The sequence below is a fragment of the Polistes fuscatus genome, unplaced genomic scaffold (assembly GCF_010416935.1).
Source record: "Polistes fuscatus isolate 324 unplaced genomic scaffold, CU_Pfus_HIC Scaffold15, whole genome shotgun sequence".
NCBI lineage: Eukaryota > Metazoa > Arthropoda > Insecta > Hymenoptera > Vespidae > Polistes > Polistes fuscatus.
Window position 1 is genome coordinate 562,178 of NW_025113053.1, and position 25,515 is coordinate 587,692.

General features: G+C 32.2%; 2 protein-coding genes across 6 annotated transcripts; one reads left to right on the forward strand and one right to left on the reverse strand.

The window, feature by feature from the left end:
* Positions 1 to 180: 180 nt before the first annotated feature.
* LOC122514539 (DNA mismatch repair protein Msh6) lies at positions 181 to 6,515 on the forward strand. 2 transcript variants are annotated; one of them, XM_043631428.1, is made up of 20 exons: positions 261 to 614; positions 829 to 996; positions 1,075 to 1,160; positions 1,228 to 1,506; positions 1,572 to 1,706; positions 1,766 to 1,901; positions 1,988 to 2,265; positions 2,347 to 2,472; positions 2,556 to 2,640; positions 2,709 to 2,899; positions 2,977 to 3,071; positions 3,130 to 3,285; positions 3,372 to 3,529; positions 3,611 to 3,699; positions 3,790 to 4,080; positions 4,201 to 4,416; positions 4,502 to 4,681; positions 4,785 to 4,962; positions 5,031 to 5,182; positions 5,275 to 6,515. In XM_043631428.1, exons 1-20 carry the CDS (start codon positions 476 to 478, stop codon positions 5,530 to 5,532), a joined length of 3,396 nt encoding a protein of 1,131 aa, XP_043487363.1. In that variant the 5' UTR covers positions 261 to 475; the 3' UTR covers positions 5,533 to 6,515. The 2 variants fall into 2 exon arrangements, with proteins under 2 accessions (XP_043487362.1, XP_043487363.1); XM_043631427.1 differs by having other exon boundaries at positions 181 to 614; positions 3,372 to 3,699.
* Positions 6,246 to 25,515, reverse strand: LOC122514543 (microtubule-associated protein Jupiter). 4 transcript variants are annotated; one of them, XM_043631436.1, is made up of 7 exons: positions 25,410 to 25,515; positions 24,984 to 25,282; positions 24,834 to 24,906; positions 13,386 to 13,825; positions 11,419 to 11,442; positions 9,616 to 9,699; positions 6,246 to 8,751 (listed from the first exon to the last, which is right to left on the reverse strand). In XM_043631436.1, exons 3-7 carry the CDS (start codon positions 24,893 to 24,895, stop codon positions 8,564 to 8,566), a joined length of 798 nt encoding a protein of 265 aa, XP_043487371.1. In that variant the 5' UTR covers positions 24,896 to 24,906; positions 24,984 to 25,282; positions 25,410 to 25,515; the 3' UTR covers positions 6,246 to 8,563. The 4 variants fall into 4 exon arrangements, with proteins under 4 accessions (XP_043487371.1, XP_043487373.1, XP_043487370.1 ...); XM_043631438.1 differs by having other exon boundaries at positions 24,834 to 25,038; positions 25,410 to 25,482; XM_043631435.1 differs by lacking the exons at positions 11,419 to 11,442; positions 25,410 to 25,515 and having other exon boundaries at positions 24,984 to 25,036.

Consider the following 25,515-nt stretch of genomic DNA (forward strand, 5'->3'; position numbering starts at 1 on the left):
AAAGCATGCAGATACATGCATTAAGAAAATTAAAAAATAATACAAAAATTTGAATGATAATTATAGATGTTTATGCAAATGGTGCCCACATATATGTAAATGGAATAGACACAATGTTTTTAATACTTATCATCAGAAATGATAAAAATAAAAATATTGAAAATTCGTTGTTGTAACTCATAATTTTTCGGAAGTTTTTATTGATGATTTATTTTCCGAAAAAATACTACGATACGCTCTGTATAAATATAATTGATAAATAATTTATTTTTTGTTTCTATTTATCTAGGGAAAAATTTACCTGATCGATCAGGTATTACATCAGAGAGATGGTCAAAATTTTGCCGCGATTTTGGCCTCGTGGGGTCGGAAGAGAAGTATGAGCGTCGTACGAATTAGAAGCGAACGAATAATTTCCAAGAAATTCTGTTTAAATATTCTCCAACTATTAAATACTAATTAAAAATAGAAAAAAATGTCTAAAATAAATACATTGTACAATTACTTTACATCACCAAAGACTGTTAAACAAAAAGATAATAAAGATAATAAAGATAATAAAGTTACGAAGACTGAAACGCCAGGAACACCGAAAAGTGGACGAAAGAACAAAGGTTTTTAAGCTAAAATATTTCTAGATCGATTTCCTTAAATTATGAATACATTTATTTATTTTATTTATTTATTTCAAAAGAAATATATATTCAGTATTATAACTCTACTATTATTTATTGTTATTTAACTTATATTGCAAGAAATTTAAATTATAAGTATACACATATAAATCTCCTTGTTGATGGACTGCGAATGCACAATTTTTTTTTATAGAACAGAAAAAAATAGAAGAAAAAGAAAATCGTCAAACTGATATACGCAAAAGAAATTGGAAAAATGAGGAGTCGGATGATAATGAAGAAATTGCACCGGTTCAAACCAAACGACGTAGAATTATTATACCCGATGATAGCGAAGATTCTGGGGATAGTTTTAAACCAGGTACGTGTTCTTTTTTTTTTAATTTATAACAACTTTTTAATGCTTATCAAATCATTTATATTTTATACATGTATTTAGATTCAGCAGATGAAGATAGCGAATCTGAATTATCTGAAGGTGTTACAGAAAGTGAAATAGAAACTCAAGAAGAAGAAACTCCTGAGGTTAGTAGAGCATTAAAGTTTAAGTTCTTATTTCTCTTTTTATAATAAATGTTCTTTAATATTTTAGAAGAAACCAAAAAAGCCTGTAATTGCCAAAGGTTCACGTAAAGAAAAAGGAGCACCCAAACGGTCAGGGAAAAAGGAAATAAAATCAATTACTGCATCCCAATCTCAGGAACAATCAACAAGTGTACCTGTTACTCCGGCAGATTCATGGCCTCACTTAAAATATGATTTTCTTCAACCTAATAAAAGAAGAGATATTAATAGAAGACCACCGACCGATCCAAACTATGATTCTAAGACTGTTTACGTTCCATTGGATTTCCTTAACAATCAGACACCTGTAAGACCTTTTATTCTTTATAAATATAAAATGTTTAATGTAATTCTACTAAATATCTTCCATAGGCCATGAGACAGTGGTGGGAAATCAAGAGCAAACACTTTGATTGCGTTCTATTTTTCAAAGTTGGAAAGTTTTATGAATTGTATCACATGGATGCAGTTACTGGAGTTAATGAACTTAATCTAACATACATGCGTGTAAGTTGATAGAAGGAAGTAAAAAAAAACTATCAAATTTCTAATTATTTTTCTTACAGGGAGAATTTGCACATTCTGGTTTCCCAGAAATTGGATATGGACGTTTCTCAACGAGTCTTATTGAAAGAGGATATAAGATTGCACGTATTGAACAAACTGAAACACCAGACATGATGACACAACGTTGTAGTAAAAGTAAAGGATTATACCAAAAGATATTTTAAATATATAATACACACACATATGTTTTATATTAAATGATACTTTTTTTTATTTTTTAGTGTCCAAAGTAACTAAATACGACAAGGTTGTAAAACGCGAGATTTGTCAAATAAGTACAAAGGGTACTAGAGTTCATACTCCTTTGGAGGTTGACGTATCTACACCTAATTCTAATTATCTTCTCTCTTTGGTTCAAAAATGTAAATCAGGAGTAAATAGCAGTTTTGGAGTATGTTTCATAGATACCACGATTGGTGACTTTCATCTTGGAGAATTTGTGGATGATTGTTACAATTCCAGACTATTGACCTTATTTGCACATTATCCACCAGTCCATGTAAGTGTATATTAATAATAATTAATAAAAATAATAGTATAAAACATTTTCGTTTCTTATCGTGTATATCCTTATTTCTAGATTGTTTACGAACGCGGAAATTTATCACCAGCCGTATTGAAAATTTTAAATAATTCAATGGCAGTTGCCTACAAGGAATCTCTACAACGCGATGTACAATTTTGGACTGCAGCAAACACGTTGAAAGTAAGATTAATAAAATTATATTTGTTTTTTTTCTGTTAATCAAATTGACGATGCATTAATTAATATGTCTTTTTTAATTGAAGTATCTTCACGAAGGAGAATATTTTAAAAAAGAGAAAGATTCAAGTTTTGTTTGGCCTGAAGGTTTACAACCTTATTTAAGCGAAGGTACGTATATACAATTTATATTAAAAAAAATTTCTACGAACGTGTTTTCTTATAATATGAATTTATAGGAGATAGTTTGGGTTTAACTCCTGCCGAAGATAAAGAATTAGCAGTACGTGCTCTTGGAGGATGCATTTATTTACTTAAAGAGTATTTACTCGATCAACAATTATTGGCACAGGCACAATTTAAGACATATGTACCACCTGATTTTTTCAATGGCAATGAACGTACAGAAACAAAACTTATGAATAATATGGTACGTATTTTGTTAAGATACCATTTACGTATATCAAACTTGTTTGTTTTCTTTTTTTACAAATTAATTTTGATCAGGTGTTGGATGCTATTACAATCAACAATCTACGAATTTTTGGGGAAGGTTCTCTTATGAAAACATTGGATTATTGTGCAACTGCATTTGGTAAAAGGTAAAAATATAATATCTATTATTACCTTGCTTGATTTACATTGAATTTAATAATGCAGGTTATTACGAGAATGGATATGCAGACCATCTTGTCGTAAAAATATTATAAAAGAGCGTCAAGAGGCTATACAAGAGTTAATGGAAAGAGTGAATGTGGTGCAGTCTATTCGATCTGTGCTGTCGAATCTTCCAGATTTAGAAAGATTATTAAGCAAGTGAGATATTAAATATTTTATTAAGATCTATCAAACACACCATTAGCGATATCATTTTTATTGAATTTCTATATATGTATTTTTAGAATACATGCATTAGGAAATAAAGCTAAATTATGGAATCATCCTGAAGGAAGAGCAATAATGTTCGAGGGTCAGACGTACTCGAAAAGAAAGATCATGGACTTTACTACAACTTTAAATGGATTTGAAAAAGTATTGGAGATTATTGATTTGTGTTCTGGTATGTATTCAAGTTTAAATATTGAATCAATACTAAATATTAATTCTTTTTTGGTAATACTATCTTTTTTCTTTTCTTCAGATTTCAAAACTAATTTGATAAGCCGTTGTATCAAATTTGAGCCGGAAGGAGAATTTCCTCATTTGAGAGAGACGCTCGATTATTTTAAAGTAATTAAATTATACGATAAATATTTCAACATCTTTTATTTTTGTTTTCTTTTTAACACCACGCGACCAAATAAAATATTTTATGTGCAGACAGCATTCGATCACGAGGAAGCAAAGAAACAGGGATGTATCGTTCCTAAAAAAGGAGTGGATGACGAATATGACTCAGTGTTATCTCAGTTGGAAGAAATAAAGGAAGATTTAGATGCTTACTTAGCAAAGCAAAGAAAACACTTTGGCGTTAAGGTAACATTCTTCGGTCACGATAGAAAAAGATTTCAGCTTGAAGTTCCAGACTCTCAAACAAAAAAAGTAGGATCGGGATACGAATTAACGTCCCAACGTAAAGGCTTCAAGCGTTACTATACCGCGGAAGCAAAAGTAAGTTGCAATCAACTGCATTTTTTATTTTTCTACCATTAGTTGTAAATGAATAAAAATTTTAAATAAAAGCATAAGCGAATAAAGTAGGAAATTGACCAGCGAATATTTTTTTCTTAGGAACTTTTAGCAAGACAAACGAGCGCCGAAGAAACTAGAGACAAAGTTTTGAAGGATTTGAACAGACGAATATTCGCCAAGTTTAGCGAGAAGTATGATATGTGGCATATGGCTGTTCATAAAATAGCCATTTTAGATGTTCTCATATCTCTTGCCGAATATGCTCATAGCGGTGATATGTGCATTCCAGAAATTCATGACGCGAACGAGGGTGAAGTAAGTAGAAGATATCCTATTAAAATATAACAACATAAATTTTAAACAAGAAATCCATTTATATTTATAAATGATGTACGAACAGATCTTCATCGATATCAAAGATGGAAAGCATCCGTGTATATTGTCCGATAACTTTATTCCCAATGATACTTCAATTGCTAAAGATCAGACAGCTTCGGTAATTATTTTAACCGGTCCAAATATGGGAGGTAAATCGACTTTGATGCGTCAAATAGGATTGTTATCGATCATGGCACAAATAGTAAGTCTTGTATCAATTTAATATTTTAAGAACAAACGCTTTTTCTTATATGTAATGAACTACCAACAAAATTGTACAATTAATTTCGTCTTTAATCTTTTAGGGTTGTCACGTACCAGCAAGTTCATGTAATCTAACATTGGTGGATCGTATTTTTACAAGATTAGGAGCAAACGATGACATTCTAGCTGGCCAGAGTACATTCCTGGTAGAATTAACAGAAACTTCTGCAATATTAAAACACGCCACACCTTACTCTTTAGTTTTGCTAGACGAATTAGGTAAGATTAATCGATAATTTATTTGATATATTGATTTAAAAAATAAAAAAATATTAATTATTGTATAGGTCGTGGTACTTCGACGTATGATGGTACAGCAATAGCTGCGTCAGTTGTTAACGAACTGACAAAGTTAAAATGCCGTACATTATTTTCAACGCATTATCACTCATTGGTAGAAGATTACAAAAACAATCCAGACGTAACATTAGTTCACATGGTAAATAATTCAATTCCTATTCGATCTTTTATAAAAATTTCAAACGTAGACAAAGTATCACTTGTAAAATTGTTATTTTATTGTTTCTTTAGGCATGTATGGTAGAAACTGAAGAAGAGGAAGAAGTATCTCAAGAGACTGTTACATTTTTATATAAACTCAGCGAAGGTGCTTGTCCTAAATCTTATGGATTTAATGCAGCAAGATTGGCTGGTATTCCACTTGCTATTACAAACAGATCACGTGAAATTGCTAAAAGAATGGAACAAGAAACTGTTAACAAACACCTCTTCATTAGTCTCTGTAAAGCTAACGAGTCTGAGATAAGAACTCTTATTGCAAGTATTTGAAGAAAAAAAAAAAACCAAGAATGAGTTATTAAATGATTAAAAAAAGATATTAGATGTATGTATAATGTATATCGGGTAAAAAGAATTTTCAACGAGAAATAAATTTAGTAATATTTGTCCGTTACCAATATCGTTAAGTAATGTTATATACAAGTACAAGTACAAGTATACGTAACTTTGAATTTATTTATAATTATTTTTTGTCGCGTATATGTTAATTTTTTTTACTCATTATTTGCATTACTTTATTACTTCTCGTACCTTATTATACTATATTATTAATATTTTTTTTTACGATTTGAAATTTTTTCGTCTTTTTTAAAAGATTTTGTATAAATAAATTAATTGTAACCATATTTGTGTTATACGCTATATTTTTTTATACTTAATAAATTTTTGGTACCAAATATGCATCATGTTACAGGAGCTTTTTTTTATCATGTATGTTGTACAAATGATTATATACTTTCAGGGACTTTTTATATAAAATAAATGTATAAATGGTTGCCTGTTATTCCAAGCGTTTTCGAAACTGTACGAATAATTATTAAATACAAAATTTCCAATATTAAAACGCAGTTTTGTTGACAAAGATGTGCCTGAAATAATATTTTTGATTGTAAAGTAATAAACCGATAGAAGATAATTTAACACCATGAAAACTGACTAAACGCAAAATATTTTAACAATAAGAATCACTTGCAAAGAGATAATTATTGCTTACAAAACTTTATTAATCAATGCCAGAATACAAAAAGGCTTTTCTTCATGACTAATTACGATGCATTACAAATGATATAACTTTGCTCACACCAAACGATTGCATTAAAAAAAAGAAAAAAAAAAAAAAACTTGGTGAACAAAAGGAGGAGAAGAGACGATACACGTGTGTGTGTGTGTGTGTGTGTATGCGCGTGCGCGCGAAATATTGCTGTGAAATAATAATTGTAAAAAAGAAAACTAGATGAAGAGGAATAGAGAAAGAAGAAGAAAAAAAAGAGAAAGAGAAAGCTTAAAAGTATAACAGAATAGAAGAAATATTTGTAAATAGTAATAATAATCCGCTATATATCCCAATACGAATATGTGAGGATATATATTATAAAAAGCAGATAAGGAATATGCGATACATGATCAGCGACGGGTAAAATATTTCCTCTATTCGTAATATACTCACATATTAAATTCTAAATGCGTGCCCTGAATTAGAGGAAATCGATTGCGGTAAAAAAGACAAATAATATAATCATAGTAATTATAATAATAGTAATAATAGTAATAGTAGTAGTAATAATAATAATAATAATAATAATAATAATATTAATAATAGCATTCTGTTACATATATAAATAATCAAATACGTACAAGAATTGATATCGTTTTTATGTATACTTCATTTCAATTGAAAAGTTCGTCAATATATAACATGCAAACTCATTGGATATAATATATCTATATATCATAGACCGATTAATAATAATTATAAGAGATGTGATCGGCCCTTTTGTCTAATTTTGCATGTACCATTATTTTCCATGCACCACAAAAAAGTTTACAATTAAGAAGGCACGGAGATTAATAACGCACTATATAGCGGTTTAATGGGTTTAACGCATCATGTACTTTTATTTTAGATATTATCACATGACTAATTCTAGTACACAGTTCTCTTGGAAAAAAAGGGGGGAGAGAATCCGCGACGACTGCGACTTTTTTTTCTTCTTTGATTAATTCTTTTTTTTTATGCTTTTTCCTTTTTTTAAAATTTTTTTTATTATCATTTTATTTTTTTTTTTTTTTAATTATACTTAGGAGAAGATTATAAGTTGGTTTCGTATTTTTTTTTTCTTGGGGGGCGTGGGGGAGTATTTTCTTTTTTTCTTTTATTAATTATTTTTTTAAATTTCTATGCCCTCTTCGCGTCCACGCCTGTGCGATCTAATTAATTAATTAATTTTTATTTATTTATTTATTTATTTATTCATTACTTTTGATCATTACAATCGAGAATATCGATCAAACCACTGTACTAGAAATGATTTATTCTATTAGTTTAGTCTCGATTAAGTCAGGATTAAATTCTAATAAATGATCGCGACGAGAGGGATGATAAAGGGGGCAACAGGCCTTGCGATTTTTCGTCATTTTTTTTTATTTTATCTTTAAGGCCGAAATGTAATTATTAGACGAGAATTACGAAGGAGGATGAGGAGGAGGAAGAAGAAGAAGATGATGATGATGATGTTGATGATAACAAATAGGAAATTGGGGTTTTAGTTCTGCTTCTTTTGGAAAATCTAAGTTTAGAAAAAACGAGAGAAAAAAAGACGGAGATAGATAGAAACAAGAAGAAGGAGGATGATCAACAAAATTTTCGTTTTTTCTCGTCCGATGGATTTATCAAAGTACTATATATATATTTATATATATATATATATTTATGTATATAATGTATAGTAGCAATTTACGATTAAGTTTATCATTTCCATGTTATGAAACTATAAGCCGAGAATAATATCAAATGAATTGAACGATCAATGAACGGTATTTTTTTTTTTTAATTATTATTATTATTATTAGTTTTTTTTTCTTCCTTTTGACTCGACGACCAGCTAGATTATGCAAGTTTTTCCAAAAAGAAAAACGACTAATTAATTTTGGATGGCTAGTGTTTTTTTTTTGACTTTTATCCTTTTAGTTTGGCCTGCAAATTTTTAGAGTTGTTAGAAAGGCTTGTGTGTCTATTTTTCTTTCATTATTTTCACGATACAGAAAACTTTACGACAAGAGTCGAAATAAGAGATGGTAGTAGAGCCTGTATTGTTATTATTTTGTTGTTGATTATTTTTTGTTTTTGTATGTTATCATAATTTTGTATTCTTCTCTTTCGTCCTTTCTTCAACCATTGACACGCCAAATTTTGTCTTTTAGTTCACGCTCTAGGATGGAAAGGGATGTTATGTTGTTGTTGTTGGTGCTGCTGCTGTTTCCGTTGCTGCTGCTGGAAAGATGACGGATCCAACAACCCTTTTTACCAAAGCCCAGATGAATATCCACCAGGTGGGACACGGGTACGCGTTCCTGCTGGTTTTCCTGTTGGCGATGAACCATTCGATTTCTCACCTATGCTGGAACTTGAGCTACCTGTTCCATTCTGCATCGCTGATCCTCCATTCTGCGTCTCAGACGTATACCCGGTTCCAGTTACTGGATTACCATCTATAAATAGAATTTTTGTGATATTTTCTTTTCAACTTTTGTATATAAATTTATTTCTATATATTTTCTTTCTAATATTTCAAAATTGCGCGATGCATTCGCGCTTTATTATATATTTCTGCATACGGAAGCTTCCTATTCGGATCGTTTGGAATCTTTAAAAAAGAAAAGAGAACGTTTATATATATTATAATAACGTTTAGGGTAATGAGAGATTAATGGTCACACGAGGTAAATAATTCGATCATTTTACTTCATGACAATAAAAGGGTAAATATATATATAAAGAAAAAAAACAAAAAACAGAAAATTAAGAGTTGAAAAGAGATAGAGAGAAAGAGAGAGTTAAAAAGTATAAAGCGACACACTCGGTACATAGAAAAAAACAAAGACAAAAAATTAAAAGCGAATATACATATTCGCGGTACGTTTTTCTCATATTCTACGTCACACCAAATTGTTCACGCAATTAATTTATTCTTAATTATTACATTAAAACTCTCATGTGTGTGCGTGTCTCGCAAAAAGAAATGGTGTTAATCATAATTACGATTTTCCTTTTGTTTTTAATTAAACCACATTGCAAGAAAACAAAAAAAAAGAAAAAGGTAAAATACTATTTACCACGATTTTTCTTTACTGTAAAACTTACTTTTTTAATTACCGTCTACTACAAAATAAGCGGAAGTCAACCAAAATGGCGGCAAATTCGAACGGAGTGCAACAAGACGTATTATGAAGATGCGACAAGGATAAAAAGAATGGGCAAAATTTACGAACGGGGGAAAAAGGAATACGATGATGATGATGATGATGATAATATTGATAGTGGGAGGAAATAATATTGGCAAATGTAAAGGTTACCTCTACACCTTCGTGTGCGCCTCAATGGCGTCACGTCGACTCCGTCTCCGGTGACCGGATTGCGTGGCATGCAGGACGCTCCTCCTGCCAGGATTTTCGACAGGATAACAGGAACGGAACACGCCAAGTTTTCAGATAGAGCGAGCGAGAGATATCATCCGTTGCCGCACGTTAAGCAATAGGACACGTACCAGAAATTCACCATCACCGATACCATGCATCATCGACAACGTCATCACAAAACACAGACAGAGAAACAATCGCATCCCCCATACGTTAGTGTTTTATGAATGCGACAGTTTGTGTGGTTTTTTTTTCCGTACAAACGAGTAAAAAAAATAATACAATTATTTATATATTACATTTTAACACATATTTTTATAGACAACAAAAGAATATGTAATTTATATTTTAAATGGAATAAGATGAGATTATATATGTTATCAATTTTCACATATCAAATTTAACACCTGATCTTACATTACACTTTTAAATATTACAAATGTTTATTACACGTTGAAACGATAATGATTTTAATTTATAATCTTTTGTCTCTGGCTATAATAAGAATCACAAAATAATGAATCATTTTTATTGTACTATTTAGAAAATATTTTTCAATTTTATAATCATCGTCGTGTAATCGATTTTATCTTTGTCATCTACTTACTCGTCTGTCCGAAAAGATTTTTAACAAGAAAAAAAGAAAATAATAAAGATTAATGGAACATGTGATGCTAGTTTTTTTTTTTTTTTTTTAGTGTATTTATACTAACAATAAGATAAGCGGGTGAATGCGAAATAAGCAAAATGTGATTTGATTATTGAAATTAAAATAGCGAAGACAGAAATATTTGTAGATCGAGAAAAAAAAGTTTCATCGGATGACGTATGATGAAGATATTATCTATGGAAAATGCCAGAAATTGTGTAGTTATTCTCTTTGAAATGATTTTTCAACGAGACCAGGTGTTTTAACGAGTCGACCGAAAGAAAAAAAAAAAAGAAAAAAGAAATAGCACGTGAAAAAAAAATAATAGCTCGGACGCGGTGTTAATAAAAATATCAACGTGAAAATGTGTACATATGCAATATACCGTAGTATATATAAGTATATATGGCGTTTTGCTTTCACTTAAACGCGTAAAATAAAACATTTTTAATGTCGGTAAATAACGAGCTCTACGCTCGTGAAATTTTATTTAACAAGCGAACGCGTTCCGTGTGTGTTATTAACATTCTCTTAGCTAGAATGTAAAAAAAAAAGAAAAAAAAGAAAATAAAAGAGGTGTCAATCCAAAAATCAAATAGAAATTGTAAATGACATGACAACAAAAATAATATATATACTTATATGTGCTATTGCGAATGCATGTGATTAAAAAAAAAAAAAACAAATTTAATACAAATAATAATAAATGATGATGATGATGATGATGATGATAATAATCAATCGTCTAACTCAAAATATGTGTTTCCGTTTATACTGTGGCAGGCCCTACACTGTTTTACATTTTGTTAACGATGTAAAAATTATGGTCTAAAAATCTAAAATGAATATTTGTATCGATTATTTAATACATGTGTATGCATTTCTAATATAAAAGGAGATATTATTCATGACGAATGATAAATCAAAATTCTATATATATATATAGATAGATAGATAGATATGTAAGATTATCTATGTCTAATTGCAAACAAACAAATTAAAAAAAAAAAAAGAGATAAAGATAGAATATGTGTAATAGGGTGGACAAAATGTTGTATCGTCTACTCAAATATTTTTCGTTGCACACTTACGAAATCGTTTGATTCTCCTAAAAGCTGCTTGCGAACAGTTTAAGGAAAATTCATTTTTCATTAGATTAATGTGTATAAGTAAGTACATATATATCTATACATTAATAAAAAGAAATAAATTGTTGTTTTTCTTTTTTCTCTTTTTTTTTATAAGTATCATGCTATACACATTACGACACAACTAATATAATAAATCAATTTAAATTGTGAATTTTTTTCTAATTTAATTTTTTCTTTTTCTTTTTTCGTACGAGAGGAAGAATGCAAACCTGATCAAAACTTCGTCTCTCATTGCACAACGTTATATTCTTTTTCTTTTGCTCTTCTAACAATAAGTTTTATTTAAATTTCTGATTAAAAATTCTAAATTTCTAATAAGAATAAAAAAAAAAAAACAAACAAACAAACGAGTCTAACTTACAATACTAAAAGGAACAAGAACGAAGACCAATTTGTGACATACGATTTTTATATCACGTGAGAGCCTGCAACGCGCGGACACATATTTTAAGATAGAGTTTTTATTTTATCTATACAAAAATAATTAAAAAAAAGAAAAAAAAAATCGATGCCACAATGTGCTTCGTATATTATATATATTTATATAGAGACATACAGGGTGGTAAAAAGAAAAAAGGGGATCCCATATTTTAACCATTCATTATCATTGAGAGTGTATTTATTATGAGAAGTAAAAACAAATATTTAATTAATATTTTGATAATTTTTCAATGTAAAAATTAACTTTTATTATTTATAAATGATTAGATATCGTTAAGTTAAATCTATTAACGACATATTATATGTACCCAGAATAATTCGTTTAGAAAATATTATTTCACGTACATAAATGATTAGAAATTTATTTGCAAAGAAATGGAGTTGATTTAAAATATTAATTGGGCATATTTTCTACACACTTGTTTCGGTGAATATTATTAAATTAAATATCGAACCATATATATATTTTTTTTTACCATCCTGTATAGACATATAGAAATAGGTATACAGGCATATATATACATATATTGAGGAAAAACGAAAAATATAGTTATAATAGTAATCGGCAGTGTCCAGATACAAGTACTCAAGATACGTTATTCAGCGAAGCAATTTATTTTCCATCTCTCTCTTTCTTTCTTTCTCTCTCCTTTTCTCTCTTTTTCTTTCCTTCTGTGTCTATAAAATATCCCGCTGTAAGTTTTTTTACCAAACCGTAAGAGTACCGCTATGAAACACGAAGCATATCGCGTCTGGTGCATTTCTAAGTTCTTACTTGAACTTAACAAGAGAGAGAGAGAGAGAGAGAGAGAGAGAAAGAGAGATGGAAAGAAAATCTGGCGTTACTTCGTAGGAGTACAAAAAGACAATTTTTCGGAATACTCCATAGGCGTTTGAAACAAAAACAATCATAAATAATAAATGTAGAAAATAAAAAAATTACACGAGCATAACTACCACCACAGAGGATGGAACATTTTAATGGAAACATTTATTAAAAAATTATTCTATTGACAATGGGCTTCTTGAAATATGTACTCCAAAGTTTTAAGTTGACCCTTGAAAAGTATCATCAAAAGCAAACTTAGAAATGCGTATTTTGTTTGATCATACAATATCGTTATTTCATAAAATGAATATTAGAGTTAAACCAGTCGCGTACCGTTGTTTAAATGAAAATTCAGCCAATGATATAATCTTCACGGGGTTAATCGTAATAATCGATGCTCGTTCGTAGCTGCTAAAAAAAAAAAAAAAGAAAAAAGAAAAATAAGAATAGTTTCCATTAGAAATGTTCTAACCAGTTTGATGTATCTTGCAACTGTATCTAGATACTCTCGTGATTAAGATGATAGAAAAATAAAAGAATAGGATAAATGAGGAAGAAGAAGATTAAGATTAAAATTCAGTAGAAGAAGAAGAAGAAGATGGAGTCGTCTATCAGCAAATGACGACGATGTCCTTACCTGTGATATCGTTGACGTTAGAATTGTTGGTATTGGTAAAGCCGTTGTGGATGATACTCGAGCTCGAATTGGTGCTTGATGTACTTTTAGCGGGCGACGTTGTATCATCCCCCCCGTTGAGGGGTATATTGCTTCGCATGTAATTTTTCGCGTTTGGGGTTGCGGGTGGGGCATCGGGAGGGCCAAACAGGCGATTGTATGAATCATTACCGGGCTTGATGCCGGAGCGTGTTGTTGTTGTTGTTGTCTCGGCGCCGTTGTTATCCATCATATTGCCGGTGGTGGTGGTGGTGGTGATGTTGTTGCTGGAATCTGTAGCGTCGCCGAACAATGCGCTACCAAGTTGAGATTGATTGTGATTCTTCACGCGACGTGGACTGGTCTCGTCTTGAGTCGAACCGAAGATATCGCTGCTTCCACCGCCAGGTGGTTTCAATACTCTGAAATAATGATCAATTGTTAGTATATGTGTGTGTGTGTGTTCTTCAATTGATTACTTTGAAAAACAAATAAATAAAATTAATGTTATGCCGTCTGGTGGTACCAGGCACACACCATGTTATTTTTTTTTTTTTAGATAATATCGTTTCTAAAACTATATACCAGATCAGATATATAACGCAGCAAGATATATATGACACAATCGGATCGCTTCTTGGTAATAATAAACCAAATAAATCAATATTTCATTTTAAATAGCTACGTTGGTGTTATGCGTAAAACTATTGGGCAAATATCGGTGCGACGCCATTTTATTTTTTAGATAATATCTAAAAGATCAGATCAGAGATATATATATATAACGCAAAATTAGATGACTTTTTGGTTATTATTAAAATTAAATAGCTACATTGGTGACATGCGCAAAACTATCAGGCAAATCCCAGTGGCACCACATTGATGTCATGCGCAAAACAATTAAACGAGCGCTGATGACACTCCCCCCCATTGTGGTGCCACTTAGAAAATATGTCAAAAATATACTAAATACCTAGAAAGTACTAGAAAAGAAAAAAAAGAGAAATAATTAAATTACACATAGAAACATTTATAAAATTCAATCCTACCAACGTCAAACAATAGAATCCCGATTCTAGATAGAAATTTGCGAAATAACGTTAAAAGAAAACAATCTAATGTTAAAATAAATAATGTTAAAAGAAAAAAACCATGGTTGAGCTTAAATTTCACGCAAGAGAATAAATTGTAGTTGGGGTTGTTGCGCATACGTTAAAAATAATACCAAAGGCAGCAGCATCCGTGCTGAGAAGAGAAACAAAGATAAGTACCGTTCAATCTAGCAGGTAAATCAATTCTAATTTCTATTTAACGAGCAGCCGAGTCAACGACAACGTTTCTCCCTTCTTACCCCCTCATCCCCCCGTGTGTGCTTGATCGGCACGCGTTTCGTTGTGGCACGTGCGAGGAGTTTAGTATACTTTCCTTTCCTCTTAACGTTCCCTCTCTTTTTGCTTTATTTATTTTTTTGTGTTTTAAGACAGAGAAAGAGAATGTCTGTGATTCTAGTGTTGAAAAAAGAAAGAAAAGAGAAAAAGAAGAGGGAGACGCAATTAGAGTGATTGCAATTAGACGATACGAAATAAATTTCGTCGTCGACCCCCCGTTGAAAAACTCAACGATGTGTGTGTGTGAGAGAGAGAGAGAGAGAGAGAAGAGGTTTTTTTAGACCCCTTCGAAGCTTTTCAACGTTTCACGGCCGACCATTGACGAAGACCATTGAAAAGGATTTTAATCAATGAGAAAACAATCCGTCGTCGTCGTCGTCGTCGACGTCGTTGTCGACCCTTCCTTGCTTCCGCGAATATAGTGCGCAACGTGCGCAACATGCGCAACGTGCACAACATGCGCAACGTGCACGCTTTTAACCCACCACCCTTCGCTCATTAACGACTCCATTGTGTACTTCATCATTTCCATTGATTGGATTTGCGCTAGAAATTACAACGGTACGTCTATTTCTTGCTCACGTGAACACTATTGCACATTATAAATTTGTATAATATTTTTTCTATCCCCCCGTTTGAAAAATGATTTTTTTATTCATTAATATGATATACATATATATATATTTCTAATAATATAAATTCGTATACTATTTCTACCACCCTTTGAAAAATGATTTGTTCATTAATATGCTTTATTATTCATTTATTTGAAACGATTAGAAAATATATTTATATGTATTTAATGTAAGGTACAGTTAAACTTGAAAGCACCGATATATTCGAGAATTGGAAGATAATCTTTCTCTTTCGACCGTAGGTAGGAAGTGGAAAATCTACGAGTGAAGAACAACAGGATGGGTGTGTCGGGAAATATGCCGTATGATGAATGTCGACGAACGCCTCTTCGCGATATATTCCTTCATATAAAGTATATAAATATATACAACACGCGTAAGATAGTTTTACCGATCATCGATTTTAATTATTGATTTATCGATTCTATATTTAACACCATATAATTAATATCCCAATTATTTCTTTATCTATTTCGAACATAAATCAAGATTATAAACACGATTGAAATGCAACAAAATGAATCATAATTTCTTATCTTTTATTGCTGAAACTTCAACTGGAAGTATATATATTATATCTTAAACGCGATAACATAGTATCATGATTCATCCTTGATGATCTTCTTTATAAATATGTATAAACATCTAAGAAATTGATTTTCATTTTCACGATAAACATATAATATAAAATCGTTGCATCATGTTCGGTGACATCGCCGATTGATAAAGATGTAACATTGTCACGAAGTATAACGTGATTGTCTTTTAACAATAGAAAAAAACAATTCCAAAGTCTTGGCCTAGAAAAATGAACATAATTGAGGGGTGGCTGGACGGGGGAAATTATTTAATAGGATCGTTACGAAAATGTAAAATATTACGAATATAGGTAAAATACGTAACCGTATATACCCACGTATATATGTATGCGTATGTACAAAGTATGTACAAGTATGCATCGATGGTATATACACGTGCACATATACGCGCGTGTATATAAGTACAAATATGTAACGATGGTATATACGCATACATATATAAATGTGTGTACCTATTCGAAGAGTATTTTTTTGTTTGTTCTTTCTCATTTCTTTCGAAGAGCCAATCACGTTCGATAACGGTTAACCTTTTTCTCTTGCATTTAATAATTCTTCTTGCATTTTTCTCCCCCCTACTTTTCTGTTCTTCCTGCTAGAAACATGACGGCATTTGACTTATTTCAAATCGGCTTCCTCGTAATACTACTTTCGGAAACCGTAACCATTCGACGAGGAGAGGAGGACCGTTATTCTCAATCGGCGTTGTTACGGGGAACGGAAACCGGAAAAATATCGGTTACGGTTCACGAGGGCCCCGAAGAACACTTTCCGTGCTACATCGAGCTTTCGGTTCAAGCGGAATCGATTAAAACGATAATCGATCATTCACCGAATAAGTAGGGATCCGATTGAGAGAGAGGGGGGAGACGGGGGCAGGGGGAGGAACGAGAGACTTCGTAGCCTCTTTTCCCCTCGCCCACCCACCCACCAGCCCCTCCCACCCCTTTTGTAATCACCTTGTCACGCAAGCGGAACGCGAGAAGCTATACAAAAACTTTCAACTTCGATCGTACCGAAGGTGACCAAAAAACACGATAGAAACTCGTTAACTGTTATATTTTTTTGCCTATTTTTATAATAGACGACAAAAGAAATATTCTATTTTAATTCTTCTGTGTAGCCTTAATTTTTCTTCTCCCTCTCTCTCTCTCTCTTTCTTTCTCTTTCTCTACGTTTCTACAAAGAAAATGATAATGAGGTAACAAAATGAATCGTTCAATCAATATTGTAACCAAATTCAAACGTAACATAATAAAAATATCTATTTTTATACGTAACTCTACGCGTAACCTTGATTTTTCTTATCTCTTCCTCTCTTTGCATATTTTTACTAGGAAAATGATTACAACGTTGAAATAATCTAATCTGAAAGACAGAAAAGAAAAAAAATAATGAAGAATATTTTTTGAAACGAGGATACACGTTAAAGGTCGATATTGTCAGCATTACATATACTCGTTTCTCTTTTAGATTTAGAAGATTTTAGAAGACTCAGAACAATACGTTCTATTGCTATAGAGGAAAAAGAATTGTTAAAGAGAGAGAAAAGTGGAGAACAAAGAAGCAAAAGGCTTATACAACACAACCGATGCATAGTACTTACTTACTTATCGACCTGCCGACTTCGTATTCAAGAAAATGAGTACGTGTGAATGGGCAGACATCTTATCACGTATGCGTTCGAGCATTACCTTCGATACAAGTTTAACTATCACTTTAAGAATCTCAATAACCTTTTGTACGTGTCATCGGAAAGGTCCCCGGAAATTTACAATTTAATATCGTAATCATACAAAACAATACGAAAAATCATTTCTTTGTACATTAGAAAGCCAACTTCGAACAGTACTCGCACGTGCGATTGATGAATCATTTGTAACTTGATAAAAAGTATATGATTAGAAAAAAGAACAAAATATCTTAGACACGTACGGTGACTCATAAAATTATCGAAACATTTGCCATGGAATACTTGTATATTATACAACGCTTACCGACATATCTTAAAACAATCATTTTCACTTTGAATTATATTTTCATTTTGTTCCCTGGCAGCTAGCAAAAAATGTATTTTAAATGTTTTATTTGTATATAACTATATATTACTATAACATAATATGCTTATTATAATAAATCAAATATTCCATGATATAAGTGTTCAAATACTTTCACGAGTCAAATGTATTTTCTCGGTTGGAAACAACAAAATAGAACGGTTTAAGTTAAGTTTAATCGTCGAGTACTGGTAATGGTGGTGTGTTCGTTTCTAGTGTCATTGACGCCTAGCAAATTTCCGTGGAATGCAATTACTCATCTAGTAGTCGCGGTAGGAGAATTATGTCGGCCAGGAGAGTTTAATCGTACTTTGCCATAGTTTTTTTTTTCTTTCTATTTTTTTTTTTTTTTTTTTAGAGAATGTTTCTTTTTATTCTTCTTTATTTTTCTTACCTTGGAAACGTACAAGAAGTGCAATTTTCTAATACGTTTTACAACGTTGTTTCTAGATGAATAATTATTAACGACGACGAGACGAGACGAGAAAATTCTCGTTCATCGCTTTGAGAGATAATCATTTCAACGATTTTGGAAAAAAAAAGTAAAAATAAAAATAAAAATATCTTTCGTGATCGATGATTTTTTTTTTCCCTTTCTTTTTTCTCTTTAAGCTAAAGATTAATTACGTAAATTAGATTAAGTAGTACGAACGGATACCATAATAAGATGAAGTTCATTCTCTAATAAGAGGTAACAAGCTAATAAATAAGAATCGGCCAGGATGTAAGAACCTAAAAATCTCTCTCTCTCTCTCTCTCTCTCGTAATGAATCGTGAAAGACTAATGATACACGACGAAACTTTTATCAAGGATTAACTAATTGGCCAATTACACCCACGTTCAACCCGATTAACCACACAACGATCTATCGATCCTCATCATCATCATCATCATCGTCATCATCGTCAGTCCGACTTAATTCCTCCCTATTTGGTTCCAAATAACTACTCTCCCAGTACCTTGGAAAAAAAACCATATAATTGTTTTGCTACGGATATTTCACGAGTCATTCGAGGCCCCAATTTCTCTCGACTTATTTTTCTTTCTTTCGTTTCTATTCGATAATTTATCTGTGATTTCAACTATGAAACGCGAAGGTGGGCACACGATTTATTCAAATGTAAATTATCTCGACGAAATTCTAAAGATCTTAGCCAACCGATTTCCAAATCAATTCCGTTGCAAAAGACAGAGGGGAAAGAAGAAAAAGAAAAAGAAAAAGAAAAAGATTAAATCTATTGTATTTGCTACTCTTACGCGCGAAACAACGCAATTGATTATTCGTATCCTTATTTTTCTCATAAATAAAGATATGCACGCAACTTTCTACAAAATAATATACAAAAGTAATCATACGCGAGAACGGGACACTAATTTTTCTTTTTTTTTTTTTTCGTTAGAAAATATAATACAGTAGATTATTCTACCGATTATAATCATAATTTTTTGTTCGCGTTGTTGTTAATAATAATTTCACTTAGGAAACAAAGGTTTTTCAGAGAGAGAGAGAGACAAGTGTGTCGAGTTTAATAACGTTGGTTCGTACTTGTACAATGGAAGGTAATGATTACCGTAAAATGCACGGTCCATTTACGAAAGAAGTACGTAAATATGTAAAAGGATAGTGTGTCTGGTGCGTTAAGAGAAGAGTTTATAAATATGATGGTACCAAGTTGCAAGCAAGGATGTGGGTGGTACGTATATAAGACATGATTCTCGGTTATATGGCGTAATCACCCATATCAATGCACACCACGCAAACAGTCATGCCACTTAATTCACCTATTGTCTCTTAAAAACCTTCTATACTTTTCGATCAACTTTTTATCGTGGTTTCTCTTTTTTTCTTTTTTTTATTATTCTTATATATTCCTATATTAATAATATTAATAATAATTTATTTATCATTATTGCGTATATAAATTAACACGTTGAGTTTAATCGTTGTTAACAATCGAGTGCGATCGTACTACTAAAAACGTCTCTTCCTTTCTTTTATTATTATCTCATCTCATCTTCAACGTGATCCGATACCACCCCTTTGATACGCCGATACATGATCATTGATTGTCATGAAGTTTGATATGGTAACCAGACACCCCCGATAGTCTTCTTCTTCTCTTCCATACTTCGGAGTCGCTCTTTCTCGACAAGAATATGTGCTCATAATTAAGAAAGTGATCTAACATAAGTCATATACTATGCCCATAATTATGAAACTGATCTAAATCATATATTTCTTCTTTCGACGGATACAAATCGTAGAAAAATCTTCATTTATTTATTTAATAATCTGCGAGACAAGACAAGAGACAAGAGGACAAGAAACAAGACAGACAAAAAAAAAAGAAAGGGCTAGACACCGGTAGTACTCGTTCGAGATAAGCTTCGTTAATTAAAACGGGAGACGGTCGCTTGTGAGAAGCTCGTTTTTTTCTTATTAAAAAAAAAGGAACGAAAAAAGGGAAAAGGGCTTCTACTACGAGAGGCACGCGCCGTGTCGATAAAATCCGGTTGTTTTTTTTTCTCTTTCTTTCTTTCTTTCTTCTTCTTCTTCTTCTTCGTGGAAGCCCCGCGAAGTGGCCAGAGATGATACTTTCAAAAGCTCACGCTTAACAAACGCGACAGTGTGTGTATGAGAGAGTAAAAAATAAGCGAAGCCAATGGCTGCAACACACACACACACACACACACACATTATTGTATACGAGTGTTTGCGTCTAACAAATCCACCCTTTCTTGTCGAGCACGGTGTGGGTGGTGGTGGGGGGTGTTGTACACGCGTCCACCACCACCACCACCACCACCCCCACCCTACGAGTCGGGGGTGAGTAACCCCGTAGTTTCTTTTTTCTTCCTCGTCAGCTAGGTAAAAGGTAGAAAGGGAGATGCGAAGGGGGAAACGGAGGTGAAAAGGTGGAGGTGGGAGTTTCAAACGCCACATCCGGATAGTAGTAGTCTCATTGGATGGTAATATGATATATTTCGACGGACATTGGATACACGAGACGACTATGGGACCCTATCTCGTTTTACACGTGGAACCACGCGACAAAAGAGCCGTTGTTTGCTATGCTCGCTCAATGACCGCACTATAATAATACTACTGACTACTATTCCTATTAGATTTAAAGCTTCGAATTATATTAATTGGGTCTTTTTTTTTCTACATTTTTTTCTACATTTTTTCATTGATATACTTTTAAACGCGTTCTGTTTTTTATTCGCGTACCAAATTATTTATCGTTCGACTAATTCATTCGAGTTATTTGCCGCTTTGACGTATCGAATAAAAAATACGTCTGCGTGTACCACCGGTGGTAATATATATATATATATATATATATTTAGCGAATAAAATTGGAACATCCACTTGGATCGTTTAAAATTGATCGTCCCCAATTAACGAACTCCTTTTTTTTGTTCCTTATTGCGTCCATCTAAAGAGAGTCTTATTTAATTTTTTTGTAATTTAATCTACCGTAAAAAGAGAATTCGAACGGGTCTTGTTCTTTTTATTTTCTTTCGTCGATAATCCTTATTTGTAAAGCGTCAATAAATGTCAATGATGAAGCAACGAGCCAACTCCCACGACAATGTTCAACATATGGCGTGTTTTATAGATTCTATTCTCCCTGCAACGATGCAGTAGGAACATTGCAGTTAACTAAACTGCTCTCTTTCTCCTTTTACCATTATAATACAAGCACCCCCCTTTTCTTTTTTTTTTGACTCGTGTTAGTGGCCCAGATGTTAGATCGCGATTAGGCCAACGTAGGGAATCGTTGACGAAATTTTGAAAATAATTGAGAAAAATATGAGATTATCATTTGTCGATTACGAAAATTATAAGGTCTTCCCTGTTTAATTGAAAGACAAAGCGATCATTATACCGACGTTCTCGTAGAGAATGATGCATTGAGTATAAGAAATAAGAACACGTCTTGTTCATTTGAACAAAGCCGATAATTATCAATTCGAATAGTAGAAAATCAAGGGGATGACTAGCGATTAAAATTTCATAGCGTGTCTCTCGATATCATTTCGAGTTGATTAACCATGAATCAGCTGGTTAGAATAATAAATGAATAACACACACACACATACATTCAAATAATATATCGCATGAACGAATGAAGATTCTAACTCGTTAAGATTAAATTATCATACTTATAATAATATGCAAGTAACTTATTCTTAATGGTTACGAATCATTTTCTTTTTTTTCGAATAACACGAAAAAGAAAATATAAATGAGTTTTTATAGAATGAAAATATTTACGAATGGCGTTGCACGAAAAAAGAAAAAAAAATGGAATGAAAAATGGTTATAAAATAAAAATAAAAATTATCCGTAACGAATCGTAAATTCGCAAAGAAGAAGAAGAAGAAGAAGAATCTTTAAAAAAAGAAGAAAAAATATTCTCATCTCTGCGAATAAGCCTAAGCTTCGAAGAAGATGATTGGTTTTCTTCATAGGAACTAATATCGCGCTTGATTTCACGCACGAATAGAAAGAAAACCGTGCTTCGTGTATGTATGTGAGATTTGCACTTAATATTATTGCATTCAATCGACTGTTTCATGTACAATAAGTACTACAACTTTCCTATAATCTCCAATAGTAATTCTATTTTATGTTAGTTATTGCATATACATACTTATATACTTATATACTTATATATACGAAAGTTGTTCTCGGAATCCTGCGTGCAAGCGACACACACAAACACACACACATATGTATTTACAAGTGGTATGTAATAAGAACGAAACTCGTCCGAGTCGGTTATCATGTCTACAGATTTCATTTGGAATTTGCGGTAATTGTTTAAGAAGAAAAAATTCAGTCAAATCGAGAAATACGCTCGAGAAAGTTTACAATTTAACGAGTAAAATCGTACCTCTTACTTTGTATTTTCCTTTTTTCTTATTGCGACCATACCATAGAGACACGACAAAATAAATATATTTAATATAAAAAATAAATAATGTAAGGGAGAAGGTTCTCTCATTGTTTGGTCAAAGTTTTTTTTTCTTTTTTACCAAAGGAGTAAATAATTTTCTTTTACGCGTGTGTGATCATAAATTAATATTCAAATTCTAGGTCATCAAAAAATGAAATAAAAAAATAAGGTAATTAGACACCTTTGATCCTTTCTATGGAACGCAAATCGTACGATAAGATACAAAACGGTGGTCACGCTTTCTAAACCCAGCTGCTGTTACTCTTCTTCTTCTTCTTCTTCTTTTTCTTTTTCTTCTTAAATTCCTTTTCTCAATGTATAACTCTGGTTTTTAATTGATGTCCTACACGGAAGCTTGCTAACAAAAGTCAAGCAAATAGAATCATCGTCTCGAACATTTTTAATCACCCTTTTTCCTCCTCTCCCATCCCCTTTCTCTCTCTTTCAACATTTTGTTTGTTTTTTATCATTTTTATTTAATTCTTCTTCATCCTGCGGTGCTTCATGCCGGGGTAAGCCGTTATGAACTCAATGGTAAATTAATTCGTGCCTCTTTTTCTGCGGTTACCGTTCTTAGAGAAGAAATATAACGATATAACGTACGTATATCCCGATTTAATGTTACGTTAATGATAGTTGAAACGATAAAATATACTTCCTGAAACTGAAACTGTATGGCGAATAATAAAAATCCAGGCCAATTACAATCAAACCCCGGTAAAATATCTTCTAGACGTTGTAAATTAACGACGAAACATTTCAAACGTGAATTTTCGTAACTCTCCTCCTCCTTTGCTTTCCTATTTTTCTTTTACTTCTTATTTTTCGTTGTTGTTGTTTTGCTCTATTTGTATTTTTTTATTAATGATTGCTTTCATTTATCACAAGGTATACGCACGCGGATATAGGTAATTATTAAACGTTATTAACTTTCGATTCGAAGTTAGTATTGATATGCGTGCGTATCTAAAGTAAACGAGGACAAAATTTCAACGTTGAATTAAATGTTAATATCGTACGTGTCAATTTTATTACAATTTATTTCATTACTCTGTTTCTTTTTAATTTTATCGATAATATCCACTTCGATTTGGCTGACAGAGTTCGTTTACATGGATAATTAAAAAATTGTAACATTAATCCAGTTATTTAATAAAAACCAAAGTGTACGTTCGAGTTACGTAAAAATCGATGAGAAAATGGTCGAGTATCTTTGACTAAAAAAAAAAACACACAAACGTTTTCCCCCCGTAAAATAGAATTTCCCGGTCAACTTGAAAATTACAAAATATCGGCTCGAGCGCGCGCATTTCTTCCTCCTTCCTATCATCCTCCCTCTCCTAAACCCTTTTCTTTTTTATTTTTTTATACACCATTTTGCGTCGTTTAAAAATAATATTAAATTTTTATCTACTCTATCCGATAATAAATTAAAGATCATATACGTTAGAAAAATTGGAACGCGTTAAGCATATTAAAATAATGCAAACATATTATTGATAAATAAATATTTAAAAAAAAAACAACTTAATATACGTGTATATATATATATATATATCTCGAATAATCGAAGAAAGTACGTAGTATCATCTCTAGACAAAATCGATCTGGAAAAATCTGTCGAGGTATGGGGGAGGAGGAAACTACGCAAAGAGGGAAAAGAAAAAGAAAGAGTAAAAAAATAGGGGGAGGGAGACACCATTGTTCATCCCTCTGTGATTCCTCTCCCTACCTTCGAATTTCAATCTGCTAATAAGAAAAAAAGGAAAATCAAAAATCAACCCACCTCTTCTTCCCGTAACCGACGTTGTCGAGTTCGACGTGTCTGTAAGCGGCGTAAGTTGCCATAACGTATAATCCTTGAAGAAGATGAAGATGAAGAAGAAGAATAAGAAGAAGAAGAGGAAGAAGAAGAAGAAGAAGAAGAGACGCCCACCACTTCCTAGCAGAGGATGACGACGACGACGACGACGACGAAGAGTAGCCGCTCCCTTAACGACGATGCCGATGAGGAGAGGAGAATCAGAGAGAGAGAGAGAGAGAGAGAGAGAAAGAGAGAAGGGAGAGAAGGGAGGGTTCGCCCAACCAACCAACCACCAACCAACCAACCCAGCCAGCCAGCCAACAACCCGATATTCGTTAACACCGGAGAATCGGACAGTCTCTCAGTGTTATCTCTCTTACACTATTTCTCTCTCTCTTTCTCTCTCTCTTTATTTCTCTTTAACTCTCTCACTTTGAAGAGAGAAAAAAATAAATCAATCTCGCGTTTAATATATATATATATATATTATATATATATATATATAAAGTACGCGAAAAAAAGGAAAAATAAGGGCAAAGAAGAATATTAGAAAATCACCAAATTTGGAAATAAAAAAACTCGTGAACACTGTTTTAATATCGTAACCGATGCCGACGGGAGACTGACAGTCGCGCAAGGATCTCGCTTGTATATACTACCGGCA

What these genes read in the sequence shown, in the direction of transcription:
- LOC122514539 (XM_043631427.1), top strand. Translation starts at nt 476, where the DNA reads ATGTCTAAAATAAATACATTGTACAATTACTTTACATCACCAAAGACT. An exon ending in CAAAACTTATGAATAATATG is followed by an intron (nt 2,900 to 2,976) that starts GTACGTATTTTG and finishes AATTTTGATCAG; the next exon opens with GTGTTGGATGCTATTACAAT. An exon ending in ACGTAACATTAGTTCACATG is followed by an intron (nt 5,183 to 5,274) that starts GTAAATAATTCA and finishes TTGTTTCTTTAG; the next exon opens with GCATGTATGGTAGAAACTGA.
- LOC122514543 (XM_043631436.1), bottom strand. Translation starts at nt 24,895, where the DNA reads ATGGCAACTTACGCCGCTTACAGACACGTCGAACTCGACAACGTCGGT. An exon ending in TAACGTCAACGATATCACAG is followed by an intron (nt 11,443 to 13,385) that starts GTAAGGACATCG and finishes GTTCGCAAGCAG; the next exon opens with CTTTTAGGAGAATCAAACGA. An exon ending in GCGCACACGAAGGTGTAGAG is followed by an intron (nt 8,752 to 9,615) that starts GTAACCTTTACA and finishes TTCTATTTATAG; the next exon opens with ATGGTAATCCAGTAACTGGA.